The following is a 24618-nucleotide window of genomic DNA, read 5'->3' as shown; positions in this document are numbered from 1 at the left end:
TTACAGAAACATGGAGTTTTATTATGTCACATTTCAGCAATCAGATAGACCTAGGCAAAGCACACTGTAACAGACACAACAGTCTTTTCTTCCAGAATGAACTGAATTATCCTTAGTTTCATTAAGAATGAGACAAATGTGGAAATTCTATACCAAATGAGAACACAAAGAAGTCAAGTGGATGTGCTTTTTCAGGAATGGATAAATACCCCAAAGTTATTAACTTTCATTCTAGAACAATAATTTGCCTACCATAGTGTATATTAGTCAGCATTCTCTAGGGTCACAGAACTTATGAAATGAATCTCTCTCTCCACACGTGCACGCGCGCGCGCGCGCGCACACACACACACACACACACACCATATATATGTATATGGATTTATTGTAACAACTTACAGGCTGCAGTCCAGCTAATCCAACACTGGCTAGCTATGAACGGAAAGTCCAAAAATCTAGTAGTTGTTCTGTCCCACAGGCTGATGTCTCAGCTGATCTTCTGTATGTGCTGGAAGAAGTAGGCTCCAATGCCAGTGACTTTCTAGCAAGGCAAGAGCAAGCAGGCAAAGAGCAAAAGCTTCCTTCTTCTATGTCCTTCCAGCAGAAGGTGTGGCCCATATTAAAGGTATGCCTTCTTGCCTCAAGATTTGGATTCAAGGCATGTGTGTGTGTCTTCTTGCCTCAAGATCTGAATTAAAGGCCTCTGTTTTCCAGCCTTAAGATCAGGATCTAAGATGTATGTCTTCCTGCCTCAAGATCCAGATCAAAGGTGTGTATCTTCCTACCTCAAAGGTCCAGGATTAAACTACTTCAAACCAAGCAGAAAATCTCTCACAGGTGTTCCCCCCTCATTTTTGGATTATAGTTCATTCCAGATAGTCAAGTTGACAACCAAGAATAGCCATCACGATCCATCCCTTGTCAACTTGACACACAATCATATCTCCTTATATTGTGACTAATTTCCAGATGAAAACAATAAGCATGTTATAATAACACCTAAACATAACTATCTCACATACAATCACAAATGCATTATATATTTAACCAGGTCATAATTATATGCCTAACATGATGCAACTATCACTCATACAATCACAGATATATTATAAATTTATAATAGGTGGCATTGTCCGTTGGGGAACATCTTTTTTAGTATCTTAAATATGATAGCCATTGATATTCTCTTTTGATGTTACAACATATGATGAAGTATTCAAGGAAAGAAAACAAATATCCATAAAAATGCATTCTTAACAAAATATGGCAGAAACATTCATGTCAGTTATAATCCTCATTTCTGTAACTGGTCTCGTGGACTTAGCTGGTATTTAGAAAATACCTTCCTCTCCTACCTATTCTCTATTTCCTTCCACCCTCTGCAAGCACTTCAGTAGGTCTTGACTCTTTTTCTGGAGGAGCGACCTCTATCATCATTCCTGATGGGTCTGTACCCTTTGTCATCCTGTCTGGGTTAGACTGTTGTAGTTTCCCACTGACTTTAATCACAGGACATGGTAGCACCAAGGGATGCCTTAAAAGATCTTTTGCACTCCAAACATAAACTTTTTTACCTCCATTGTGAAGTAGCAATCCAATTTCTCCATGGTAATCTGGATCAATCACCCCTCCTAACCCTGTTATTTCTTTATTAGCTTGTTGACTTAAGGGGATCAGAAGCCCAAAGTGGCCAGGAGGAAGCTGGTTTCCAGTTCTATAGAATATGTGTTGTGGCTCTTGGCAGGAGTGCTCACTCTCTGGAACCAAAACTCTAGGTTGCAGGAACAGGAAGCAAAAATTTTCCTAGTAGATCAGTAGGGGTGTTAGTGAGTGGAACTATTCCCTTTTCCATCCCTTGATTCCTGGACCCACGGATCCTGGCTATGGGAGAAACTGTACTACATATTGGACACTGATTCAAAGCATTTACTGCCTTCTGGAAAACCCTGCCCTAGTCCTTCAGGCTGCTGCCCCCTAATTGGAGCTTCAACTATGTCTTCAAAAGTCCATCACATCTGTCTATCAGGCCAGCTGCTTCCGGATGGTAGGGAACATGGTAAGACCAGTGGATTCCATGATCATGGGCCCACTGTCATACTTCTCTGGCTGTGAAGTGAGTTCCTTGGTCAGAAGCAATACTATGTAGAATATCATGATGGTGGATCAAGCGTTTTGTAAGTCCACTGATGATGGTTTTGGCAGAAGCACATGTACAAGAAAGGCAATCCCATAACCGGAATAATTATCTACTCTAGTAAGGACAAAGCCTTGTCCTTTCCAAGGAGGAAGTGGTCCAATGTAGTAGTAGTCTTATGTCAACTTGATAAACTAGAGTTATCTGAAAGGAGGGAACCTCAATTAAGAAAGTACTTAATTCCCATACCATGGGAGACCTGACCCCAGCACTTGGGAGAAATGGCATCACCCTTCACCACAGGCATGGGACAGCTGGTCCCACTGGCATGAGCCTAGGAGAGCCGACTCTGCCCTTCGCCAGAGGGGCTGGTCCCTATGGCCCAGATCAACCAGCTTAGCTACCACCCACACCCACATCCTGAGTCTTGGGTAAGCCCACCCTAACAGATGCCCCATCTATGACCTGCTGGAGTGTGTGAAGGGACTGATCCCGCAGGATCTCCATGATTCAGGGCAACAACAGGATATCCGACAGGAGTTTCAATGAGTGCCCAATGATGATGGTGTGCCAGAAAACAGAGGCCTTGAAGCAGGCCAATGACTCACTGCAATGAACATTTTGTGGTGGGGCTGATTGAACAAAAGGGTATACTTCGTAACACACTGCACTTCCCAATGCCACTAGGATGAATGAAGAGGTGTTGGAAAGATGGAGGAGTGAAGTGGGGTGTTTTTTTTTGTTTGTTTTGCTTTTAACTAATTTGGGGGGTCACATTGCAGGGATGAGGGCAGATAAGGATGGTCTGGCAGGTGAGTAGGATTGGGGTGCATGATGTGAAATTTCCAAATAATCAATAAAGAATTATGTTTAAAATAAAAAAAATAAAGTACTTTTTATTTAACTGGAGTCCACAGTTGAAAGACTTTAAATTTAAATAGAGAGAAAGAGATTTAGGGTTTTACAGAGAATTTGGATTTTAAAAGAGACTAGATAGTTTTTTAAAGACAACTTTTAAAATATTTGAATTTGTAAGGCTATGGGACTTTTTAAGTTTGTTAATGATTTATATTGTGATGATTTATATTAATGTGTGATCTTGAGAGTGAACAAGAAAGGAATGGTTATGGTTTAACAGTGATGTGTTTGTGTGTCAAGTTGACAAAAGGTCAGTTGTGCTGGCTAGATTATGTCAATTTGACACAAACTATAGTCATCTGAGAGGAGGGAACCTCAATTAAGAAAATACCTCCATAAGATCAAGCAGTAGGCAAGCCTGTAGGGCATTTTTTAATTAGTGATTGATGGGGGAGGGCCTGACCCATGGTGGGTGGTGCCATGTCTGGGCTGGTGGTCCTGGGTTCTATAAGAAAGCAGGCTGAGCAAGCCATGGGAAGCAAGCCAGTAAGCAGCTCCCCTTCATGGCCTCTGCATCAGCTCCTGCCCCCAGGTCCCTTCCCTGTTTGAGTTCGTGTCCTGATTTCCTCTGGTGATGAACAGCAATGTGGAAGTGTAAGCCAAACCCTTTCTTCCCCTACTTGCTTTTTGGTCATACTGTTTAATTGCAACAATAGAAACCCTAAGATATGTGGTTAATGGATAAAATGCCATGAAATCTCAGAAAAATTAGAAGCATTCTATTTTAACCAGTACTTTTTGGGGATAGTGCCTGGAATAATATCCAGGGCCTCAAGCACATTAAGCATGTATTTTTACCACTAAGGCATACCTCTAGACATAAATAATTGAAAAATATATGAATAATCAAGGTTCTGGATAATTTAAGGAATATGAGACATGAATCTTCATATAAATCTTGAGCATCAGATTATAATCTGAATTCTCTTGTGTTCCAAGTGTGATAACTTAATACTGGCCTAAAAGACCTTCTTCCTTGAAGGCAAGACACTTCAGTAGAAAGGGTTCCTCTGCAACTCCACAAGTAAACATTTTAGTGTGTGTGCATGTGTGTGCGCGCGCACGCATGTGCACACACACACACACACACACACACACACACACACACACACACATTTCAACAGTAATAATGCATGCCATTACAGCACAAAGCTGGGCACCCTGTCTTCAGGGAGCAGAATATTTTCACAAGTTCTGAGTTCAAACTGATTTTGCATTTAATGTATCTACAGACCAGACCAGGAAAAAAACATGTCAATTGGAGATTTGGAAAGGCAAGAACGAACACTGGAAGTTTTTGCTTTGCTTCTACATCACCATGCTTAAACACAATTTTATTATACACAGTTGGATGTAGGCCAAGAAACAAACTGTGTTAGTGGATACTTGGATGAAGTTTTGTTCATAAAAACCAATGTTGTTCATGTCATCTGGACCATCATGAGAAAGTATAGATATACAAATACATACTTAAAAGTACACAACACTGGCATTTAATTAAGATCAAATGATCTATGTTCTAGTCAAGGCTGAAATTCAAAATTCTAGTTATCTGCATTAATTACAAGCCTTACTTAACTAGATCAGAAGCAGGGTTTTCAGGGGAAAGTATAGATGCCTCTGAAAATAAGCTGTCCTTAACACTAAATTCAACTGTACCAAATGAAGACATTAATTCAGGCTTTGGGGTTGAAAACACATGGTTCAAAATGTGGGCAGGAAGCACAGAATCCCAATAACACTGACACACCAATCAATATGGAGGGAGAACAGAAAGAATGATTAGAACTGATTTCCCTGTTGCCCATGGAGTGAGGATTGGCACACTCAGGAAGGAAAAAGCAAACAGCAAAGAGAAACCATTTGAGTTAGACAGAAGAGAAAAGCAAAGCCCAGTGAGTTATTTTCTTAGTAGTGTCTGCGTCACCTGAAGTACCGCCAGTGGTGCTCATTCTGGTCCTCTTCGGAGAGCTCCTCCACACCAACTCTGGGCACAAGAAGGAAATGTGAATATGATGGGACAACACAAGTACCAGGAGCTCTGGCATCTGACCTGGACCATGTCCATGAAGAAAGGCTATCTCACCTTCAAGAGAAATTCATAGTCCCTGTTTTGGTCAGTGCGAGGATGGAACATAAAGTCTGGAAAACACTATGTAAGTGCCAACCATGGAGCTGCATAACAATCTTTGCTTGTCCCCATTCTCTAAAACCCAAGAGACATTGAGGTTGCTAAATTTAAAGCAGCAATGTTAAGAGCTAGATCAAATGAAGAACAATTGAGAATGATGTTAAACCTCTCAAAATATAACACAATAATATCAGATGAATAAATGTATAGTATATAAAATTAATCTACAAAATTTCAGGAGTTCATCTGTTTAATAAAGCAAGATATGTCCATAAAATAGAAAACAGAAAATTGTTCCTAAACAATGAACATATATTTTGGAGTATTTGTATATTTTATACATAGTTAACTGGAAGAACAAAACCCACTATATTACCAAAAAAAAAACAATACTTAGAAGACAAAGACAGCCACTTTTTTCTATATAAGCAAACCACATTGTTCACTGCTTCATTCTGAAGGCCAGGAACCCAACTCTGACTCTTCTTTTTCCTCTGAAGTCTCTGGCTTGAAGTGACCTTTCACTTTCCTTAATGATTTCTGGATTATTCAGACAATATTAAAACCTTACAATCATTCTACAATATGGTTTTACAAACTCAGCATTATTGACTTTTGAATCCACAATAACTATTTGTTGTGGGGAGCCATTCTCCTGTGCACTGTGGGATCCTGCTTTCTACTTTCAGGATGCCAACAGCAACAACCCCATCTGCCCCAGGATATGGTAACCAAAAAGATCTCCAGATGTTCACAGATGTCTTCCAGGCAGCAAAATCACCCTTAGATACGAACACTGCACTAAATCATGTACTCTCAACGGAGTAATGTCATTCCTATGGATGTGAAAACTCGTTCCTGTGGGAACATATACAAAAATAACCCCCTAAAACACATATTGGTAAGTTTGAAATTATCCAAAAGCATAAAATATAAAGAGATATAGCATACTTCTGATTAAATTTTCACTGGAGCTAATTGGAAAAAATTGAGAAATATTGTGATAGGCAATGCTCAAAATTCTCATTTCATTGTATCCCTTGAAAAATGCAAGAGATCATAACTCCTTGTAAGGTGATACTTTCAATTAGTTGCATGGTCAGAATAAGAATATGCCTTAAGCCATACTCTCTAAATTACTATAGTATATTGAAAAGTTGTAACAAATACCAGGAAAACAAGCCAGGATTTCTTTAATGTAAGATTTATTGTTGCTTGGGTGACTGTAATAACAATATAAACAGCTAAAATTTAATAAGTGAGTACCATGTGTCAAACAGCATATTTAATGAGAGAATTTTGGGGGGTTTTCTGGAAGTAGTGGTGACACCAGGGATAGAAATGAGGGCCTTGCACACACTAGGCTAACATTCTGTCATTGAGTTGTACCCTATAGCTCCTAGTGCAAGAATTTATCATATTTACTGTAATTACATTTTATCAACAATTTGATTGTCATTATTTAATTGATGAGAAAACTGAGAGTTAGAGGTAAAATGACTTGCCTATAGTCACAAAGGTAGAAATGGGCCAAGCAGTGGTAACGCACACCTTTAGTCCCAGCACTTGGGAGGCAGAGGCACGCAGATCTCTGTAAGTTCGAGGCCAGTCCAGTCTACAGAATGAGTTCCAGGACAGCCAGGATTGTTACACAGAGAGACCCTGTCTCAATAAACCAAAAAAGGTCAAAATGGTAGAGGCACAATTCCTAGACCTGTAGACTCAGGGACCCGTTATTCCTGCTAAAATACTACTCCTAAGTATAAGGTTGCATCTTTTTAAATACCAACTTACAAACACTGTTATATAAGGAGCCCAGGGTTTCTTCTCATCTTTATTCTTTATGCTATCTTGAAGAGAATATTATCATAAATCTCAGTCTAATAGGATTAATACCAGAGTGTTCTTACTTGCCTTTGAATAATTGCATTACTTCCCTGTGGGGTACAAAGGTTATCTGTTCATTTGGCTAGCTGGATATATGTCTTTCTATTACGTCCCTACCCAGTCCTCACTACCACTTCATGTGTGTACTCCAAGAGAACAGTCATTATGCCAACATAACGTTTTTGGAATACATATGTTCATCTGTTGATATAATTTCATAACCCCTCTAAGTTGCCAAAATTATGTCCTTTGTGAATAACAGCACTTATTCAAGAGACAGAGAAAAATATACAGCTTGTATATTAACTAAAATATTGGAGCATTTCCCATTTTAAAAATAAAAATTTAGACTTATGGACCGAAGTGACCTGGCTTTGGAATTGTAGTTGTATTCATTTTTTTTTCTTCATAAACAGACTTGAAGTTAGTCCTGGTCAAGAAATCACAGCTAGCCAGGCATGGTGGCATACATCTTTACCTTTACTCCCACCCAGCATTCTGGAGGCAGGGGTGGGTGGATCTCTGTGAGTTTGAGGATGAGCCTGGTCTGTATAGCGATTTGCAGGTTAGCCATGGCTATGTGAAGAGACACTGTCAATGGGAGGGAGGGAGGGAGAGAGGGAGGGAGGGAGGGAGGGAGGGAGGAGGGAGGAGGGAGGGAGGGAGGGAGGGAGGGAGTCATAGCTAACCTCTAGTTATTTACAGTAGAACTCCAAGAGCTGCCTTGGTCCTACTTCTGAGCAGCTAGATGCCTCGGTCCTACTTCTGAGCAGCTACCTAACCACTCATCAGCAGTTGAAGAAATAAGGAACAAGTAAGAAAGTAAGCTCTGATTCTACTGAGTTCGCAGGGTTCAAAACACCACAATGAGTATCAGGGGATTTCTAAGTCGGTTTAAAATAAGAAATTGGTTACAGAAATTATGTGAGGCCACCAAGTAACACCATAAGCCACAATCCAAGAGAAACTGATCACTCTCATTACCTTATTTTGGAAGGAACTTATTTTGATACAATTTCTGTAAATGTCAATGTCTATACTTAAATAATCATTATTTAAACACATCTAGAAAAATACAATGAGCTGGCACCATATGTATTTTTCAACAATAGTACATGTTGCTTCACTCGGGTGTCTAGGTAGAGCTGGGCACAAACAATAAAGATGGAAATAAAATATAGGAGCAGAAATCAGTAAAATGAAAATCAGATAAACAGTGTAGTAAAATAAATGAAATAAACAAGGAATTTTTAAAAAAGCAACAAAAAATGATTACATAAAAAAAAATCTAACAGCTGGGCTTGGTAGCACACACATAAATCCAGCACTGGAGAGACAAAGGCAAAGGTTGTGAGTTCTCTGCCAGCCTGGTTTACATAGTGAGTTCCAGGACAGCTAGGGCTGTATAATGAGACTCTATGTCAAACAAAAAATAGCAAAACCTCTCCTAACAAACCCCTAACAAATCTGACAAAAAGGAAGATATACATTATTAGGAATAAAATGTAAAAAAATAATAAAACAGTGGATATCACTGCAGACCCAGAAACATCTAAAGGACAATCAGGGAATACTATATGTCTTAGTTAGATTTACCATTGCTGTGACAAAACACCATGACCAAAGCAACTTGAGGTGGAAAGTGTTTATTCCTATCACAGTTCCATTTAACAGTTCGTCATCAAAAGCTTTAGGGCTGAGCAAAGTATCCCAGCATAGGCCAGGCTGAGTCTACCAGCCTGGGCTGACTCCCCAGGGGAGACCTTGCCTTGGAGGAGGTAGGAATGGGGAGTGGGCTGGGGGGTGGAAAGAGGGAGGATGGGGGAATCCGTGGCTGATATGTAAAATTAAGTTAATTATAAAATAAAAAAATATTTTTAAAAAAGCTTTAGGGCAGGAACTCACACAGGGCAGGATCCTGAAGACAGAGTGCTGCTTACTGGCTTGCTTCCCATGACTTACTCATCCTGCTTTCTTATAGAACCCAGGACCACCAGCCCAAGGGTGACACCACCCACAATAGGCTGGGCCCTCCTCCAATGATCATTAATTAAGAAAATGTCTTACAGCTGGATTTTATGGAGGTATTTTCTCAATTGAGGTTCCCTCTTCTCTGATGATGATTCTAGCTTGTGTCAAGTTGACATAAAACTAGCCAAAACACTATGAATAACAATAACTTGACAATCTAGATCAAACTCATAAATTTCACAAACTATCAAAGTTCACTCAATATAAAATATATAATCTGAATAGCCTCATCAATTATATAGTTTAAAGATTTCTGAAAAAGTAGTCGTCAGAACTAGATGGTTCCACTGGAGAATTCTACCAAAAAGTAAAAGAAAATAACACCAAGTATAAAGAAGAGTAGAGAACACATTCCAATCATGTTGTGAAGCCATATTACCCTGATACCTAAAGCAGACAAATGTGTGCAAAAAAACAGAACTACAGACTATACCCCTGTGAATACAGAAAAATTCTTAAGCAAGTATTTGTTTATAGAGTTAAGCAGTATTAATGCATATATTAAAATACATAATATACCATAACCAAGTAGGGTTTATTTCAGAAAAGCTAGACTGGTTCAGTATTTGGAATTGATCAATGTAATCCTCCAGAATAAAGAGCTAAACAAGAAAAAGCATATGATCACACCAACTGATGCAGAAAATGCATTTGTTAAAATCCATACCCAGCCAAGACAAAAACTCTGAGAAAATAAATATGAGGATCAACAAGATGGCTCAGTGGGTAAAGGCATTTCTTGCCAAGCCTGATGACCTGAGTTCCATCCCCAGAACACACATGGTAGAAGAAAAGAACTGACTCCCCAAAACTGTCACCTGGTCTACACATGTGTGCAATGGTATGTGTGTCCTGCCACAAAATAAATAAAACATAATTTAAAAAAGAAATTAAACTAAACATGAGATAGAAATTTACTTAATATGATGATGAGTATCTACAAAATCCTTATAAGCTATTATGACCCAATGGTGAAAGGAAATATGTCCCTTTTAATTTTAGGAGCTGGGTGAAGATGTCCATTAACACTACTTTTATTAAACATAGGACTGAAAGTCAGCCAGAGCAATAACACATGAAAAGAAAGCCAAAGGTACACTGGTTGGTTGAAAAGTACAAAATAAAACTATTTCACTTTGAATAATTATGCAGATAATCCAGAAAATTTTATCTATGTAGAAAACCCCAAAGACTATAAAAACAAAACAAAACACCTCCTAGAACTAAAAAAGGAATTCGGCACAGTGACAGGATATAAATCTAATGAAACTTGCATAGGATTTATATGCAAAAAATAACAAAACACTAATATGAAGAAACCAAAGAAGGTCAAAATAAATGGGGAAACATACTACATTCATGAATTTGAAGACACAGTATGATGAAGATGTTAACCTCCCAGTTGGTAGCATATAAAATACAATTCCTATGAAAAGCACAGAAAGGTTTTGTTTACTTCTATTTTATTCAAATTTTTGAGACTGGGTCTCTTTATATCTCCTAGTCTAGCCTTGAACTCCTGCCTTAGCCTCCTGATTATTGAAATTACAAGCATGCCTGGCTACAGAAAGACTTTTACTTTAGACATAGACAAGCTTATTCTAAAATTTATATGGAATGAAACTAGAATAGCTACAATTTTGGAAAAAAAGAAGTAGTTGCAATCTGTCTACCTGATGCCCAGGCATACTGTTTAACTATAGTCATCATTTTTAGAAAGTCAGACACATAAATCAATGAGCCAGAATAGAAACTGATCGCCAGATACAAAGACAACATATTTCTGACAAATGAGGATAAGTAATTCAATGGAACAGCACTCTTTTTATTATACCATACTGGAACAACTGGATAGCCATAGACAAATAAGACAAAGCCTTACATCTCATACAAACATTAACAAAGGATAGCTCATAGACATAAATGTAAGTTATAAAACTAAGTGTTTAACAACAAAGAAAAAAGTTTCAAGAGAGTTTGGTGAATTTTTAGACATGGCACCAGATATATGATCCAAAAAAGACAGATTACAACTCTTCAAATTATGACTTCTGATCTATGAAAGACCCTACCAAAAATACTTCAAGCCCAAGTTACAAGAAAGTGAGAAAATACTTACAAACCATGTTATCTTTCAAAACATTAGTATCTAGAATAAAAACATTTCAAAAATCAATAACAACAAATAACTCCAATTATAAACCAAAACAAAAGACTCAAATAGACAGTCATGAAAGAAAAGGATGTAAGTAATAGATAAGCACATGAAGAGATATTCAGCATCATTAGCCACAAAAAGAGATGCAAATTAAGATCAGGATGAGACAGTACCACACACCTATTAGAACGGCTAGAGAATGCAAAGCAGCACTACTGAGGATACCAGGAAAGCAGATCCTCACATGCCACTAACACAGCCACTCTGGAAAACTGTTAAGCAGTTCCTTAGAAAATTAAATACTCATTTACTATCTCATCTGGCAAGCATAGTCCTGGATATGTATCTTAGATATATGGAAGCCTACACTGATATAAAAACTTACCCAGAAATGTTGACAGTAGTTTTATTTATTTATTTATTTATTTATTTTTATTTTATTTTTTGGTTTTTCGAGACAGGGTTTCTCTGTGTAGCTTTGCGCCTTTCCTGGGACTCACTTGGTAGCCCAGGCTGGCCTCGAACTCACAGAGATCCGCCTGGCTCTGCCTCCCGAGTGCTGGGATTAAAGGCGTGCGCCACCACCGCCCGGCAGTAGTTTTATTTATAATAGTCATAAACTGGAAACTAGCCAAATGTTCTTCAAGGTGTGAATGGTTAAACAAACCCTGATACATTCATGTCATGGAGTATTATCCAGAAATAAAAAGGAACAGAGAGACTACTGACATGTACAATGGTCTATGTGGATCTCCAAGGCACTGTGTTGAATGGAAGAAAAAGCCAATCTTAAAAGATCATATGCTATATGATCTGAGCTCCTTAATTATAAAAATGACAAAATTTGATGCAGAACAAATTCGAGGCTGCTGGAGAAGGAACTGGTGAGTGTAGAAGGTAAGTGTGATAAAGGATGAAGCTAAAGACATCTTTCTATTGGAATAATTCTTTACCTTGAACACAGTGGTGCTTGCAAAAAACCTATATGTAATAAAATGGTATAGAACCACACACACATGAACCCACTTCAGCTCTTGGTGTGATACGGTACAATTATGCAAGATGGAAGCACAGGGAAATATGCACAATGTATACCCTGAACTATCAGTTCTATAACTATTTCAGAATAAAAATTTTGCTGCATAGCTTTTATGCTCTGAAATATTCTGGCTCACATATCAAAGAAACTTGAGAGAGGTTTCCCTAAATTTGACAATTCAAAAAACTCACATGACATTACCAATGAAGAACAGTGAAACTGAGTCTTTTCTAAAATACTAATAATAGCAAATTTTGATCACCCATGCTCCAAAGATTCATTTTTATTTCTCTATGTTATCTATGGACAACATGACCAAATTACATGGTGAAGGGACCAAAAAGTAGACAGATCACAAAGCAGAAAAGAAGTATTACAGGAACTGTTGGTTTTCTGCTCAACAGAATTGCTCACTTCTTACCAGCTCCAGCCTAGCTGAGCCATCACATACTTCTCAGAAAGCTGCCCACATATTCTGCTCTGGGTAAGACTATTTTAATGGCCCACTTTTTGAAAAGATCATGAGGAAGTGCAAAAAAGTCAACTCTCTACTCTCAGTGGAAAATAATTTCATTCTATTTGTACCAAATATGTTTTGGGGTTGTAAAAAGAAAGGTACTTATAAAATAGAATGAAAATGCACATGATTTAATCTGGCCCTGAACAGTAGGGACCTGGGTGACCAGACGATTCCTGAGAGGCCTGGAACTTTTATACAATTTAGGGAGCTGCTTTAAATTACTCATATAAAATCAAGCATAAATAAGAATATTTTCTGAATACATAAAAGTGAGTTTATTAATAGGATGAGAAATTAATTATGATAGACTTCAATGTTTTCAGAAATTCCTGACAAGTTATATAATATTATTCAACATTTTCAAAAGTACATGATAAATACAAATATCACAGAGTCTGAGAACATTACAAAAGTTTGTTTATTAGTTGCCTGATAACCAACAGTTCTTGCCTGAGGGGTCCTTTTCTGATTACTCACTGTGTCCAGGGGGTGATGCCCTCTTTGCTTTGTGTACTCAGTTGGCCCTCCACATGTACAAGCTCTGTGTGTGGAATTCCATCAATCTCAGATTAAAAATATCCCCCAAAATGCTTCTGTACTGAGCATATAGACCTTTTTTCTTGTCATGATTGCCCAAACAATATGGCACTACAGTTGTTGACATAGTATTTACATTGTAGGAAATAGCAAAGGCTTTTAGAAATCATTTAAAGTATTTAAGATGATGGGCATGGGTTCTGGACAAACACTACCCCACTTTTATAAGGGCCTTGAGCATCTGCAGAGTTTATTATCCACAGGGAGTCTTGGAACAACATTTTCAAACAACCAATTATATAGTTGTACATATACTGTGATGTTGTAAATGTTCTGTAGGTAAGGAAAGGATTAAAGAGGTTAGACAATGAGGATGTCTCTCACTGGTACAGCACTTGCCTAGCATGCTTGAAGCCTTGAGTTCTATCACTAGCATCACAATTAAAAAGCCAGATATTTTGCCTTTGTTCTTAGTTACATGATGGTGGGTTACAGTTTTTAATGCATCTTTGAAGTCTGTGTTCTTATGCAACTTACTACAATTCCTGAGAATAGCAAAAAATAATGAGAAGCCTGGAACTTTTATGCATTTAGGGAGCTGCTTTAAATTACTCATAAAATTATGCATAATTGTGAATATTTTCTGAATACATAAAGTGAATTTTTATGAATTGAATGAGAAATAAATCATAATAAGACTTCAAAATTTCGAAAAATTCATGGTAAGCTATATAGTACTATTCAATGTTTCAAAAGCCCATGATAAATACAAATATCAAGGAGTCTGAAGAAGTTACAAAATTTTGTTTATTAGCAGTCTAACAATTCTCTGTATAAGATGAACACCCCTATTCCAAAAATCTGAGTCTGTCAGAAAGTAACTTCACAGGTCACTGAATGCAAAGACTCTCAATCGTACACAGGATCAACCACCTGTCTTATCCTCATGCTACTACAAAGAACAAAGACAGTCTCATCTGATGTCTCAATTTGAATGCCACATGACTATAATTTCTTTCTTCAGGTTTATAGTCCCAAGGATGGACTGTGTTTTTTAATCCAATCCTTAGTATTAATGCTAGGAAGTTGAAATTCTAAACACTACAAATTTTATGAGGAAATCAGTCTTTAGCACAACCCTTCTTACAGACAGATGGCACAGTGGACAAGCCTTGGCAAGATTTCCTGAATTCCAATCGCACCTCATCCTCTTAAAACTCTGTGACCTAGAGCAAAACCGTTGCTCTCTGTCTCATTTCTCCAACTTTAAAATAGAGATTGTGGTATTATCTCAACTATGGGAATGTTGTGAGAACCATATCTTAATATATATGCATGGAAATGCAAATGGCACCTGCAATGCAAGCATGAGTGAGGACCCTGATTGTCACCAAGAAGCCCCTGCCTTGATCTGCAGTCTGAGACAGAAATGAGTCTCAGAAATGGCATAACTGGCAGTGGCCAAACCCAGGAATCCCTGCCTACTATTAGTATAAAAGCCTCAGGTAGAAGAGGCTAGTCTCTCAAATCCTGTTTCTCTCCTTTGAAGTCTGTAAGAGCTCCAACTGTCTTTGGCATTCTACAGTCTAGAGGGAAAATAAAGACCAATAAAGAAAGATATACTGCCCCCTTGTGGCTCTTTGGAGAGTGACTCTTCAGGCATTTACATTAACCAAGTGGCTCCTTGATGGGTCGCAGTCACCCTGTGCAGACATGAAACCACAACAGGTGGCCAGAGAACCTCCAGTGACACAGAATACAGAGGCAGAGTTTAACACTTGCATGTGGAAGGCCCTGGAAGTACTCTGGCATAAGGGTTCATTTTATCTGAGGAAAACTGGAGCTCAAAAACATAAGGGGTCAGAGATCAGTCATTACTGGGCTATGAGTATCTGGACTCCCGCTCCAGTCAATGCCTTTTTGACTATATGGTGTTGTAAATCACAGTATAAAATCCAAATGTTCTTTAAAAAATAAAATTCCTGAGTCTGTGTGGTAGTTTGAATGTAATTGGTCCCCATAAACCCATAGGGAATGTCACTATTAGGAAGTGTGGCTTTACTGGAGTAGGTATGGCCTTGATGGAGGAAGTGTGTCACTATGGGAGTGGGTTTTGAGGTCTTATATATGCTCAAGCCATGCCCAGTGTGCCAGACCACTTCCTGGTGCCCGAGTGATCAAGATGTAGCCCTCTCTACTCTCAGCTCCTTCTCCAGCACTATGTCTACCTGCATGGTACCATGCATGGTGGCATGTTGATAATGGATTAAACATCTGAAACTGTAAGCAAGCCAATGAAATGTTTTCCTTAATTAGAATTTCTGTGGTCATGATGCCTCTTCACAGCAATAGAAACTCTAACTAAGACAGTCTGGGTGTGAGGACACATGCCTATAATTCCAATGCTTGAGTAGTAGAAGCAGAAGGATCAAGGAAAAATTAAAAAAAAAATCAAACTCAGGTCAACAATCCTCTATCCTGGCAAAGCTACAGACCACACACAAAAGATGTCACGGAGCTATAACAGATGAGGGTTACATAGAAAATAACATCTCTTTTTTACACAGAAGCAAGAAGAGACATGACATACAAATTCCTAAGAAAGCAAAACTCTATTTGCCTCTTTTGATTTCTGGCTAAGGAGATTTTTCTGCCCTAGTAAGAGCCAGCTCATCCTAGTTCCTGTGTATATTGATAATTTTATTTTAAATTGTTTTTTTTTTAGAATTCATTGATGCTTTTATATCCTAAAAAACTCAATAGTCCAAATTTTAATTTAAAAAAATCTAAAATGCACCCCGCTACACACACACACACTGCTTAAACCAAAAGTATGAAAACCTTTCACAAGCACAGGCTGCACAGCACATTGAGCATTCTCAAGAACTGTGACAACTGACCCATTTAGACACAAAATTGGCTTGGTTCCAAACTGACCTTATATTGAGCCATGACAACATGGGCGTGGTGCCTCCCCCGATGACCCATACAGTGAAGAAGACAATGAGCAGTGTGGTTGTGAACATCATCTGGCGAGCATAGGATGCTGTGTCACGGATGGCAAGTGCAAATGCCATTGCTCCCCTCAGGCCTGTGAGGACCAAACAGGGAGATCTCTGTTGATGAGGGAACCTAATAACAATTCCTCAAATTGCACTGCCACTGTGGGGATAATAAAACTCTAGCCTCATGCTTCAGAGCCTGGCTCCTTAACCCAGGTAGAAGCTTCTTAAAAGTATGGATGATCTTCTTCTAGTTGGGACTCTCTAACTCAGGCCCCATTTTGAGCCCCGCCCAGATGTTCTGCTGGGGGCTCGGCCAGCTACTCCCATTCCAGACCCTGGCCAAAGAAAGCCTGCCAAGCAGCTGCTCCTCCCCCAGAGGGTATTTAAGGCCCCCTCCCTGGTAGCAGCCTCATGATTTCCCCTCTTCCCCTGAATGCTTTGGTCAGATTAAACCTGGACTTTAATTTGGCTTGATTGGCTTATTGCATCAGCGGAGTTATAAACTACCAGGGGATATTTTACTTATCACTTCTTCCCTTTGGAACTGGCCTTCACAGAATTCCCAGCATGAGAAGAAAAACGCAGCACCACTTTGTACAGCACATTCTAGAGTACTAACCACTCTTACTATTTAAATAATTCTCCTGCTAGTGAGCTAAAAAAAAAAGAAACTTGCATAATAATAAGCTCTCTAAGTCTTCTATCTAAATACCACACAGTCAACAGACAGGTTGGCAGAGTATGAATATATTCAAATGCACATTTGTGAAAAACAGGGCAGTATTTTTCTTAGCAAAGGAGGGAATATCTCATGGAAAAGTAAAAAAATAGGTTGACCTATAACAGGATTTTTGAGACAGGGTCTTATTTAGCCCAGGCTGGCCTCAAACTCAATATGCATCCAAGCGTGGCCTTGAACTCCTGATCCTTTTGCCTCCCCCTTCCTAGTTTGTGATTACAGATGTATGCTGTAAGCCCAGTTGATTATATTTTAGTCATATTTCATTATTTACTAAATAAAATTTATTCTTTATATATTTTCTTTATATATGTTATATAATATATATATATATATATATTACCTGAAAACATCATCATGTGTTGAAAATTCCAGCCAATCTTATGCCTTCTGCCCAAGTTGAGGAAGAAGGAGAGTGGGTAGATATGTGCAGCTCTACCCAAGAAGATGGCAACCTGACCACCAGGTGAGGTTAAGGACCCAATAAGTTTCCAGAATGGCACTTCAAAACACTCTGGTTAACCACAGAATTTTAGGAATGCTGTGATACAGGCAGCTGCCCAAAGAAGTCTGAATGCCTGGATTCCCCATGAAACAATCTCCCAGCAACAAAATGGGAGTCATTTGGTCAACTTTCTACTTCTTAGTTCAATAATTTGCAGCTTATAAACACATTGTTGTAGCTTTTGAACTGGTATTGACAGATTCCTTGGTTTCTCTAAAACTGATCCAGAAGTAATCTAAAGTACCATAGCAAGAGTGGGGACTGAACAACACATGCACTATGTTGGGCTCCACTGGAAGGAAAACGATAAGAAAGAAAAATAATTCTGGAGTTAAACTGTAAAAACTTTGCTGGGAAAAAGCCACCAAGCTTCATTTGTAAGAAAACATTAAGGACTTCAATGCCCAGGGAGCACCCAAAAATAGAAGTGAAGAAACCTCCAGTAGTCTTACCACAAAGAGACATTCACTCACACAAATGAACTCAGAGTAAGTCTCCGCCTATGTAGCTTAAATGTCCTTTGGGGAATGTAAGAAGTAGAAAAGGATGAATGTGAAAAGGGAACTCTACTGTGAAAAGCAAAGAATTCAGGGAAATCAGTCATCTTTCCCTTGCCAAGTTTAAACAGCACCCAACAGAGAGATCTGCACAATTCCCTGGTCAGAAAAGGAAACTCGGGCAGGAGCCAGCAAACAGAGAGCTTCCGCCAAGCAATGCACCAGCTGCAGGAGACACAGCTGTTTCAGACAGAAACCAGGGCCAAACTATCTTCTACTTCCTCCAGGGTAAAGTATAAACTGTTTTCCTGCTCTTTTTGTCTTTCTTCCTTTCCTTGTTTGATTTTGTTTTTTAAAAAAGGAAATGGGTAGTCCTTGTAATACATATTCTATCTCAGAGGTGAAGGAAAACTCCTTAAGTGGTCAGCAACCTTTTAGGATTCCCAGAGGATGTGGCTCACCCAGCCAACAGGCCATGTTCTATAAACAAGGCCTTCCTCCCACTATCTCTTCCAGTATGCTGTGCAGGAAATACAAATCAGAGCAATATGCTAAGTCTGAGTGAAGAAAACCTAATCCAACAGATTCTAAGATGTTCCTCTAGTGAATGTGTGAAGCCACTAGTAGGAACTAGGTAGGATTCTAGTACTGTTACTATCTAGCAGCTAAGAAGGGGTAGCCCCCTACATTCTTGCACATGAAACAAAAATCCCAGAAGAGAAAAATATTCTTTTTAGATAACATTTTAAGAGTTAAGGATTCCCATGAGGTCTCAAAAAGGCAAAACAAAACAAACAAACAACAAAAAAGACAAGCAAATGTCTGGCAATAGGGATAGGATCTTGAAATCTAGGGCCATAAGAGTTTACTTTAATAAAAAACAATAGTATCTAAGACCAAGTGAGCCAAACCCTCAGCCACTGAGCCACTGCTAGGCACTCACATCCATCCTTTCTAAGCCAAATACCCAAAGTTTCGCCTTTCCAAATACTGTATTCCCAATAGCTGATGTCAAAGAACTAAGTATTTTGTCTTTCCTTTTCCTTTCTTCTTCCTTCCCTGTAATCTTATCTGTTCCTTTTCTCTCCTCTCCCTCTCCTTCCAAACCCCCTTCCTTCTTGTTTTAGAAAATCAAAGAAGTCTCTGCCACCATAATCCACAGCAGCAGGGCAGCCTGAGTGAAAGCATGGTCACTATCCACACACACACACACACACACACACACACACAAGGGCAGCATGGGGTGTGGCTGGCCAAGCTGGATTATGCAGCTGAGAGAGAGAGAGAGAGGATTGGAACCTTCTAGTCATTAAAATCAGGGAACTTCCTGTGTAACAGTTGACATGGCAATGGCATGTCAAAAATAATTCTGGGGACTGACATGGTTACTGACTTTTAGATCTACCCAGGACAGAGCTCTACAAAACAAATAATAGCCCATCAAGCACTAGCTTTAAACAGAAAATACTAGAAAAATGTCAGTCCTGGAAATCAAGCTTTAAGAAGCTTCCCTGCAAATATCCTGAACTAGAGCTGACCCAGTTACCCATTCAAAACAGAGACAATAATCAAATGATTATTCTTAGTGGTTATACAGCTTTCTCAGCAGAGGTCACCTCTCAGTCTACAATGTGGAATAAGAAAAGGATACAAAAGCACCAATGATGAAAATTGGGCTGAAAACATGCTTCTGGAAGGTGAACAGTGCCAGGCCCATATAGGAGAAGATGAAGTTCTCTGCCAAAAAGTGTAACACCTCAAAAAGCTGCATGAAGAAGGGAAGAGGAAGCTGTGAGCTCTGCACACCTCTTGCTGTGATACCTGGCAGCCCAGCAGGCTCAAGGGCCTCTCTTACCTGCTTGCTTCGACTTCTCGATTCTACCGACAGATTGTTATATGTGTAATGAGCTTGTGTAATCCCACAGAAAAGGACAGCTACAACACCTGTCAAAAGAGTTTCTAAAAATAAGTGGGAAAGAAGAGGCAAGAAAAAAAAATTCGACCGACACAAAAAATTATGGCAGGTGAGCCTTGTATAACACCTCTCCTCCCTTACTTCTCCCTCCTTCCCTTCCTCTCTTACAGGCCCTGCTGAGCCCAGCAGTAAACCTACCTGTAAATCCACAGGCTTCAGCCAAAAGAAATGTGCTCCAGGACATCAGGAAGAAAAGCGCCGTCTCCAGCAGGGGGAAGCAGTGCAGCTTAGTAAACTTGGTCACGTCAGCACCAGGTTAAGGACAGCAACTCTGGGTATGGGCAGCAGGGACACTTGAGATCCCTATTCTTTTAACTCATTCCCTACACCTCCTTGGGGGGTGGTCTTATCTCTCTTTTGAAATGTTATAGTGTCTGGACGGAACTTAAGAGCCCTGAACATGCTAGGCTGGTACTCTACCACTCTTTGTTGTTTCTTTCTTCCTTTTTGAGACATGGGTTTGTTTGTTTGTTTTTTTAATGTAGCCTTGGATATCCTGGAACTCACTATGTAGATCAGGCTGGACTCAAACTCACAGAGATCCACCAGCCTCTACCTCCCAAGTGCGGGGATTAAAAGTATGCACCACCACACACAGCTCAATTTTCTTTCTTTATTTCAATTATTTATTTTTATTGTATGTACATTAGTGTTCTGCTTATATGTATGTCTGTGTAAAGATTTCAGATCCCCTAGAAATGGGATTACAGACACAGTTGTGAGCTGCTACGTGGGTGCTGGGAATTGAACCTGGGTCCTCTGAAGAGCAGCCAGTGCTCATAACCACTGAGCCACCTCTACAGCCCCAAACTCCAATTCTCAAGTAACAAAAATTTTTAAAAAAAGCTTTCCAGGGGCTGGTGGTGTAGCTCAGTGGTAAGTGCTTGCCTACCATGTTTGCAGTCCTGGGTTTGATCACCCCACCACCACACAAAATAAAAAGAAACTTTACAGTAGAATACAAGTTACAGTTACGAGAGCCAGAGCTGGAGTGCAGAGTTGTTGTTGAATTGGCACAGAGTGTCTGAGATAAGGAATAGCATTCTGGGAACAGGTAGTAGGAATGGCTAAACAACACTATGAATGTATTTAATAACTTAAAATGGTGGTGGTGGTGGTGGTGGTGGTGGTGGTGGTGGTGGTGGTGGTGGTGGTGTGTGTGAGATACACATGTGCCTGCTAAGCAAGCATATGAAGGTCAGAGGACAACTTGTAAGGGAGTAGTTTTCTTATACCATGTGGGTTCTAGGGAACCCATCAAGCTCAGGTCATCAGGCTTGGTGGTAAAAATACTTACCTGTTGAACCATCTTATTGGTTCCTGTACTTACTAATTTTAAATTGTGTACTGAGGCAAATTTTATTATATTATCATGATTTTAAAAATTAATAACATAAGGAATACAAAGCAATTGAATTACATGCTCTAAATGGGTGAATTGTATAGTAAATGAATTACTGTGATTCTATGAATAAATCTCTGGCTGCAGGCTTGACTGATAGGCTACTTCTTATAGGGCTGGGAAGGCCTTAGGCAGGCCTGGGAAGACAGGCTCTTAAGGCTCTGGTCCCCATGGATCATTAAGGCCTGACCCATGTATGGGACAGGAAAATAAAAGAAATCTATAACTCCTGGAACAGCAACAAAGTGCTGGAGTCTCCTTTTGAGAACACAGGGAATCTTCCTCCCACCACTGCCATTCAATACACCATCAACATAGATCCAACTCACAAATAAGTTCACTGAGCAATTAGACCCTCAGTACTAGGGCCTTTAAACAAAGCCATCTTGATTTGTGCTGTCTGACACAGTAGCTGCTAGCTACTTTTGGCTTCTCAACATTTAAAATGTAGTTAGGCAATAGTCCCTGAACAGCAGATAGCACCAGCAGACTGAAGCTAAAGTGCTGCCTGAGCAGTGGTCACTGACTACAAGCCTCCTCTGGGTTCCTCAGTCTCTTCATCCCCTATAATTAGTGTTCCAACTGGGCTATATATAAGAAAGGGAGAGAAGCAGCAACAGTAAGGACAATGAAAAATCTAGAGTTGAACTCACCATTTTTAAAATTTTATTTAGTATACTTTATGTTTCATTGATTTATTTCCTTCCTTTTTCATATTCTCATTTGACAGAATTTGTTTTACTTATTCTTTAACAATGTATTTGATCATATGCACCCCAACTCCCTACATCCCACTTCAGACACCCCAACATATCCCCACACCCATTTCATTTCTTCTTCTTTTTTAAGTCCAATTTTCCAGTCTTTTTCTCAGATTCTTACTTAGGGGCCCAATCACTATACCTGACGGAGCTGAGGAAGTACCACATTTCAGGAGAACAACCAATTTAAGATTCTGATCTGAAAGGAGGAACCAAGAACTTTTTCTTTCCAAACATAATAATCATATATATGTGTATCCAGGCAGGCGCCAAAACTTTTTTAAAAAAGGATATTAGAGCAGTCACAACACCAGTTACAGCTCCCATGGTAAAAGAGCCACTAAATATACCTAGAAAAATGCCAACTGACTTAAAAAAGGCAGCAGCGTCGAAAGTGTGAGTATTTAGTCCTGCTGGCTGATAGGCAACAATAGACCTGGAGTGTAAAAAGAGAGAGAAAGTTTTGTTTTTGTTTTTGTTTTTTTTTTTAAAGACCACCCTTGTTTTATACCACGACACGCTTAATAGTCCCCTCCTTGACTATTTCACTTTCTACGGTTTTAGTTACCTGAGGTCAACCTCAATCTAAAAATATTAAGTAGAAAAATCTAGAAATAAACTATTTATAAGTTGTATATTGTATATTGTTCTCAACAGCATGATGAAATCTCAAACCATCCAGCTGGATCCTGTCCATGACATGAATCACTACTTTGACTAATGTATTCACATGGTATATGCTACTTGACTATTAGTCCCTTAGAAACCATTGAGGTTATCATACTACAGCACTTATGTTCAAACAACCTTTATTTTACTTTATAATATTCCCAAGGAAAAAGAATAGTGTTGCTGAAAATTTGGATCTGTCAAAGAAAAGCCATAAAATGTTACAAGTTAGTGAAAAGTACAATAATAATTTGAGACAAAGAGCTAGCTTGTTGCATAATTTCATTACACTTAAAACATTATTTTAATTGTTATACTTTATTATTAGTTATTGCTAACTTTCTATGTGTCTAATTTATATACTGAACTTTATTATAGATATGTAGTTGTATGTATGTGAAAATCATAAACAAGGTTCAGTATGGTTTCAAGCATCCACTAGAGGTCTTAAACTGTATATCTAGGAAAAGGAGACTAACTGTAACTGAAAATATCAACAAACATATAGTCTACCAAGCACTGCCCAGAGCAAATACATTTAATTTAAGCTGCAGCCACCATGCTGTGATGGTATCAGCATCCTGAATTCTGCTGAAGGACAAAGTCAGAAACATTATGCAACCCCCCTGCAGAAACAGTTACTTACGAGGATAGTACAATGGCAACAGCATCATTCAGGACACTCTCTCCAAAAAGAAGAGCATAAAGATCCACATCTGCATGCAGTTCATTAAAGATTGCCAACACGGTCACTGAAATGTAGGCCCAAAGCACAGAAATTAGTTTTGGCTTCTGCCCTTAAACCACCGATTCCAGATTTATAGAGGCTATTTGCACATTAGGTGGGACAAGGTATCTTAGTAACCAGCAAACTCAAGGACAGATGGTCTGTCTAGTAAATGATAAAAGGGAAAATGAAAAGCTTCTAATCTAGATGAGGTTTGATGTGGTCATTGAGTCTGATGATCCTGCACCTAAGTACATGCATGCTATCTGCCCTAATGCCACCATATACTGAAAATACCTTGCATAGAAAATTGGGGGGGGGGCACTTATATGATTTGTCTCTTTTTGTGGGTTGGCAAAATTTTAAAGACAGAAATCCTATTTTTTTGACCCCAGTGTTCCCGGAACCCAGCACAGAGTTGGGGTGCAGAAAAGACTGATAAAGGCTTTGTCCATGACAAATTACCTGTAATTATACTTGTTAGGGAATAAATAACTAAGAAAGGATCTCTTATATAGCCCAGGCTGCCCACAACTCACAGTCCTCCTGCCTCAGTCCCCTGAATGTTGGGATTACAGACAAGCATTGCCATGCCCAGTACATAATTACACTTCTCCCTATTTTTACATTTCTGAAGCATTTAAAAACCAATGATTCTCTGGATCAGTAGTTCTGAAACTTTTAACCTCTAAACTCCTTTATATTCTAAGACCTGTGCTCCTAATACGGATATATATTTTATTGAATACAACAGAAAAATAAGTATTTGTGTATTTAAAATAATAATTAACCTTTTAATGTACTAACATAAAATATTTTAATAAAAAACTACAATTTCTGAAATAAAAACCTGAAAAGGAAGCCATTGTTCTATATTTTTATAAATCCCTTTAAACTCTTGGATTGACAAAAGGCAGATGTTTCTCACAAATGTTTCTATATCTAAGGGACAAATAATACCATGTTCTTACGCAGCCTCTGGA

General features: G+C 38.9%; 1 protein-coding gene across 2 annotated transcripts in view; it reads right to left on the bottom strand.

Moving 5' to 3' along the window:
- Window positions 1-24618, bottom strand: part of Slc9a7 (solute carrier family 9 member A7) — a 174843-nt gene that overhangs the window by 42811 nt on the left and 107414 nt on the right. The window contains exons 6-13 of one of the 2 annotated variants that reach the window (XM_037199035.1): window positions 23555-23660; window positions 22534-22675; window positions 20215-20320; window positions 19957-20045; window positions 19753-19866; window positions 17443-17554; window positions 16293-16446; window positions 4980-5039 (exon numbers count right to left, since the gene is read on the bottom strand). In XM_037199035.1, the coding sequence (XP_037054930.1) occupies window positions 4980-5039; window positions 16293-16446; window positions 17443-17554; window positions 19753-19866; window positions 19957-20045; window positions 20215-20320; window positions 22534-22675; window positions 23555-23660 (883 nt within the window). The remainder of the gene's footprint in view (window positions 1-4979; window positions 5040-16292; window positions 16447-17442; window positions 17555-19752; window positions 19867-19956; window positions 20046-20214; window positions 20321-22533; window positions 22676-23554; window positions 23661-24618) is intronic. The other variant, XM_037199036.1, reaches the window with a different exon arrangement.

This window comes from Peromyscus leucopus, chromosome X (genome assembly GCF_004664715.2).
Source record: "Peromyscus leucopus breed LL Stock chromosome X, UCI_PerLeu_2.1, whole genome shotgun sequence".
Taxonomy (NCBI): Eukaryota; Metazoa; Chordata; class Mammalia; order Rodentia; family Cricetidae; genus Peromyscus; species Peromyscus leucopus.
This window is presented reverse-complemented; position numbering and strand designations above follow the sequence as displayed.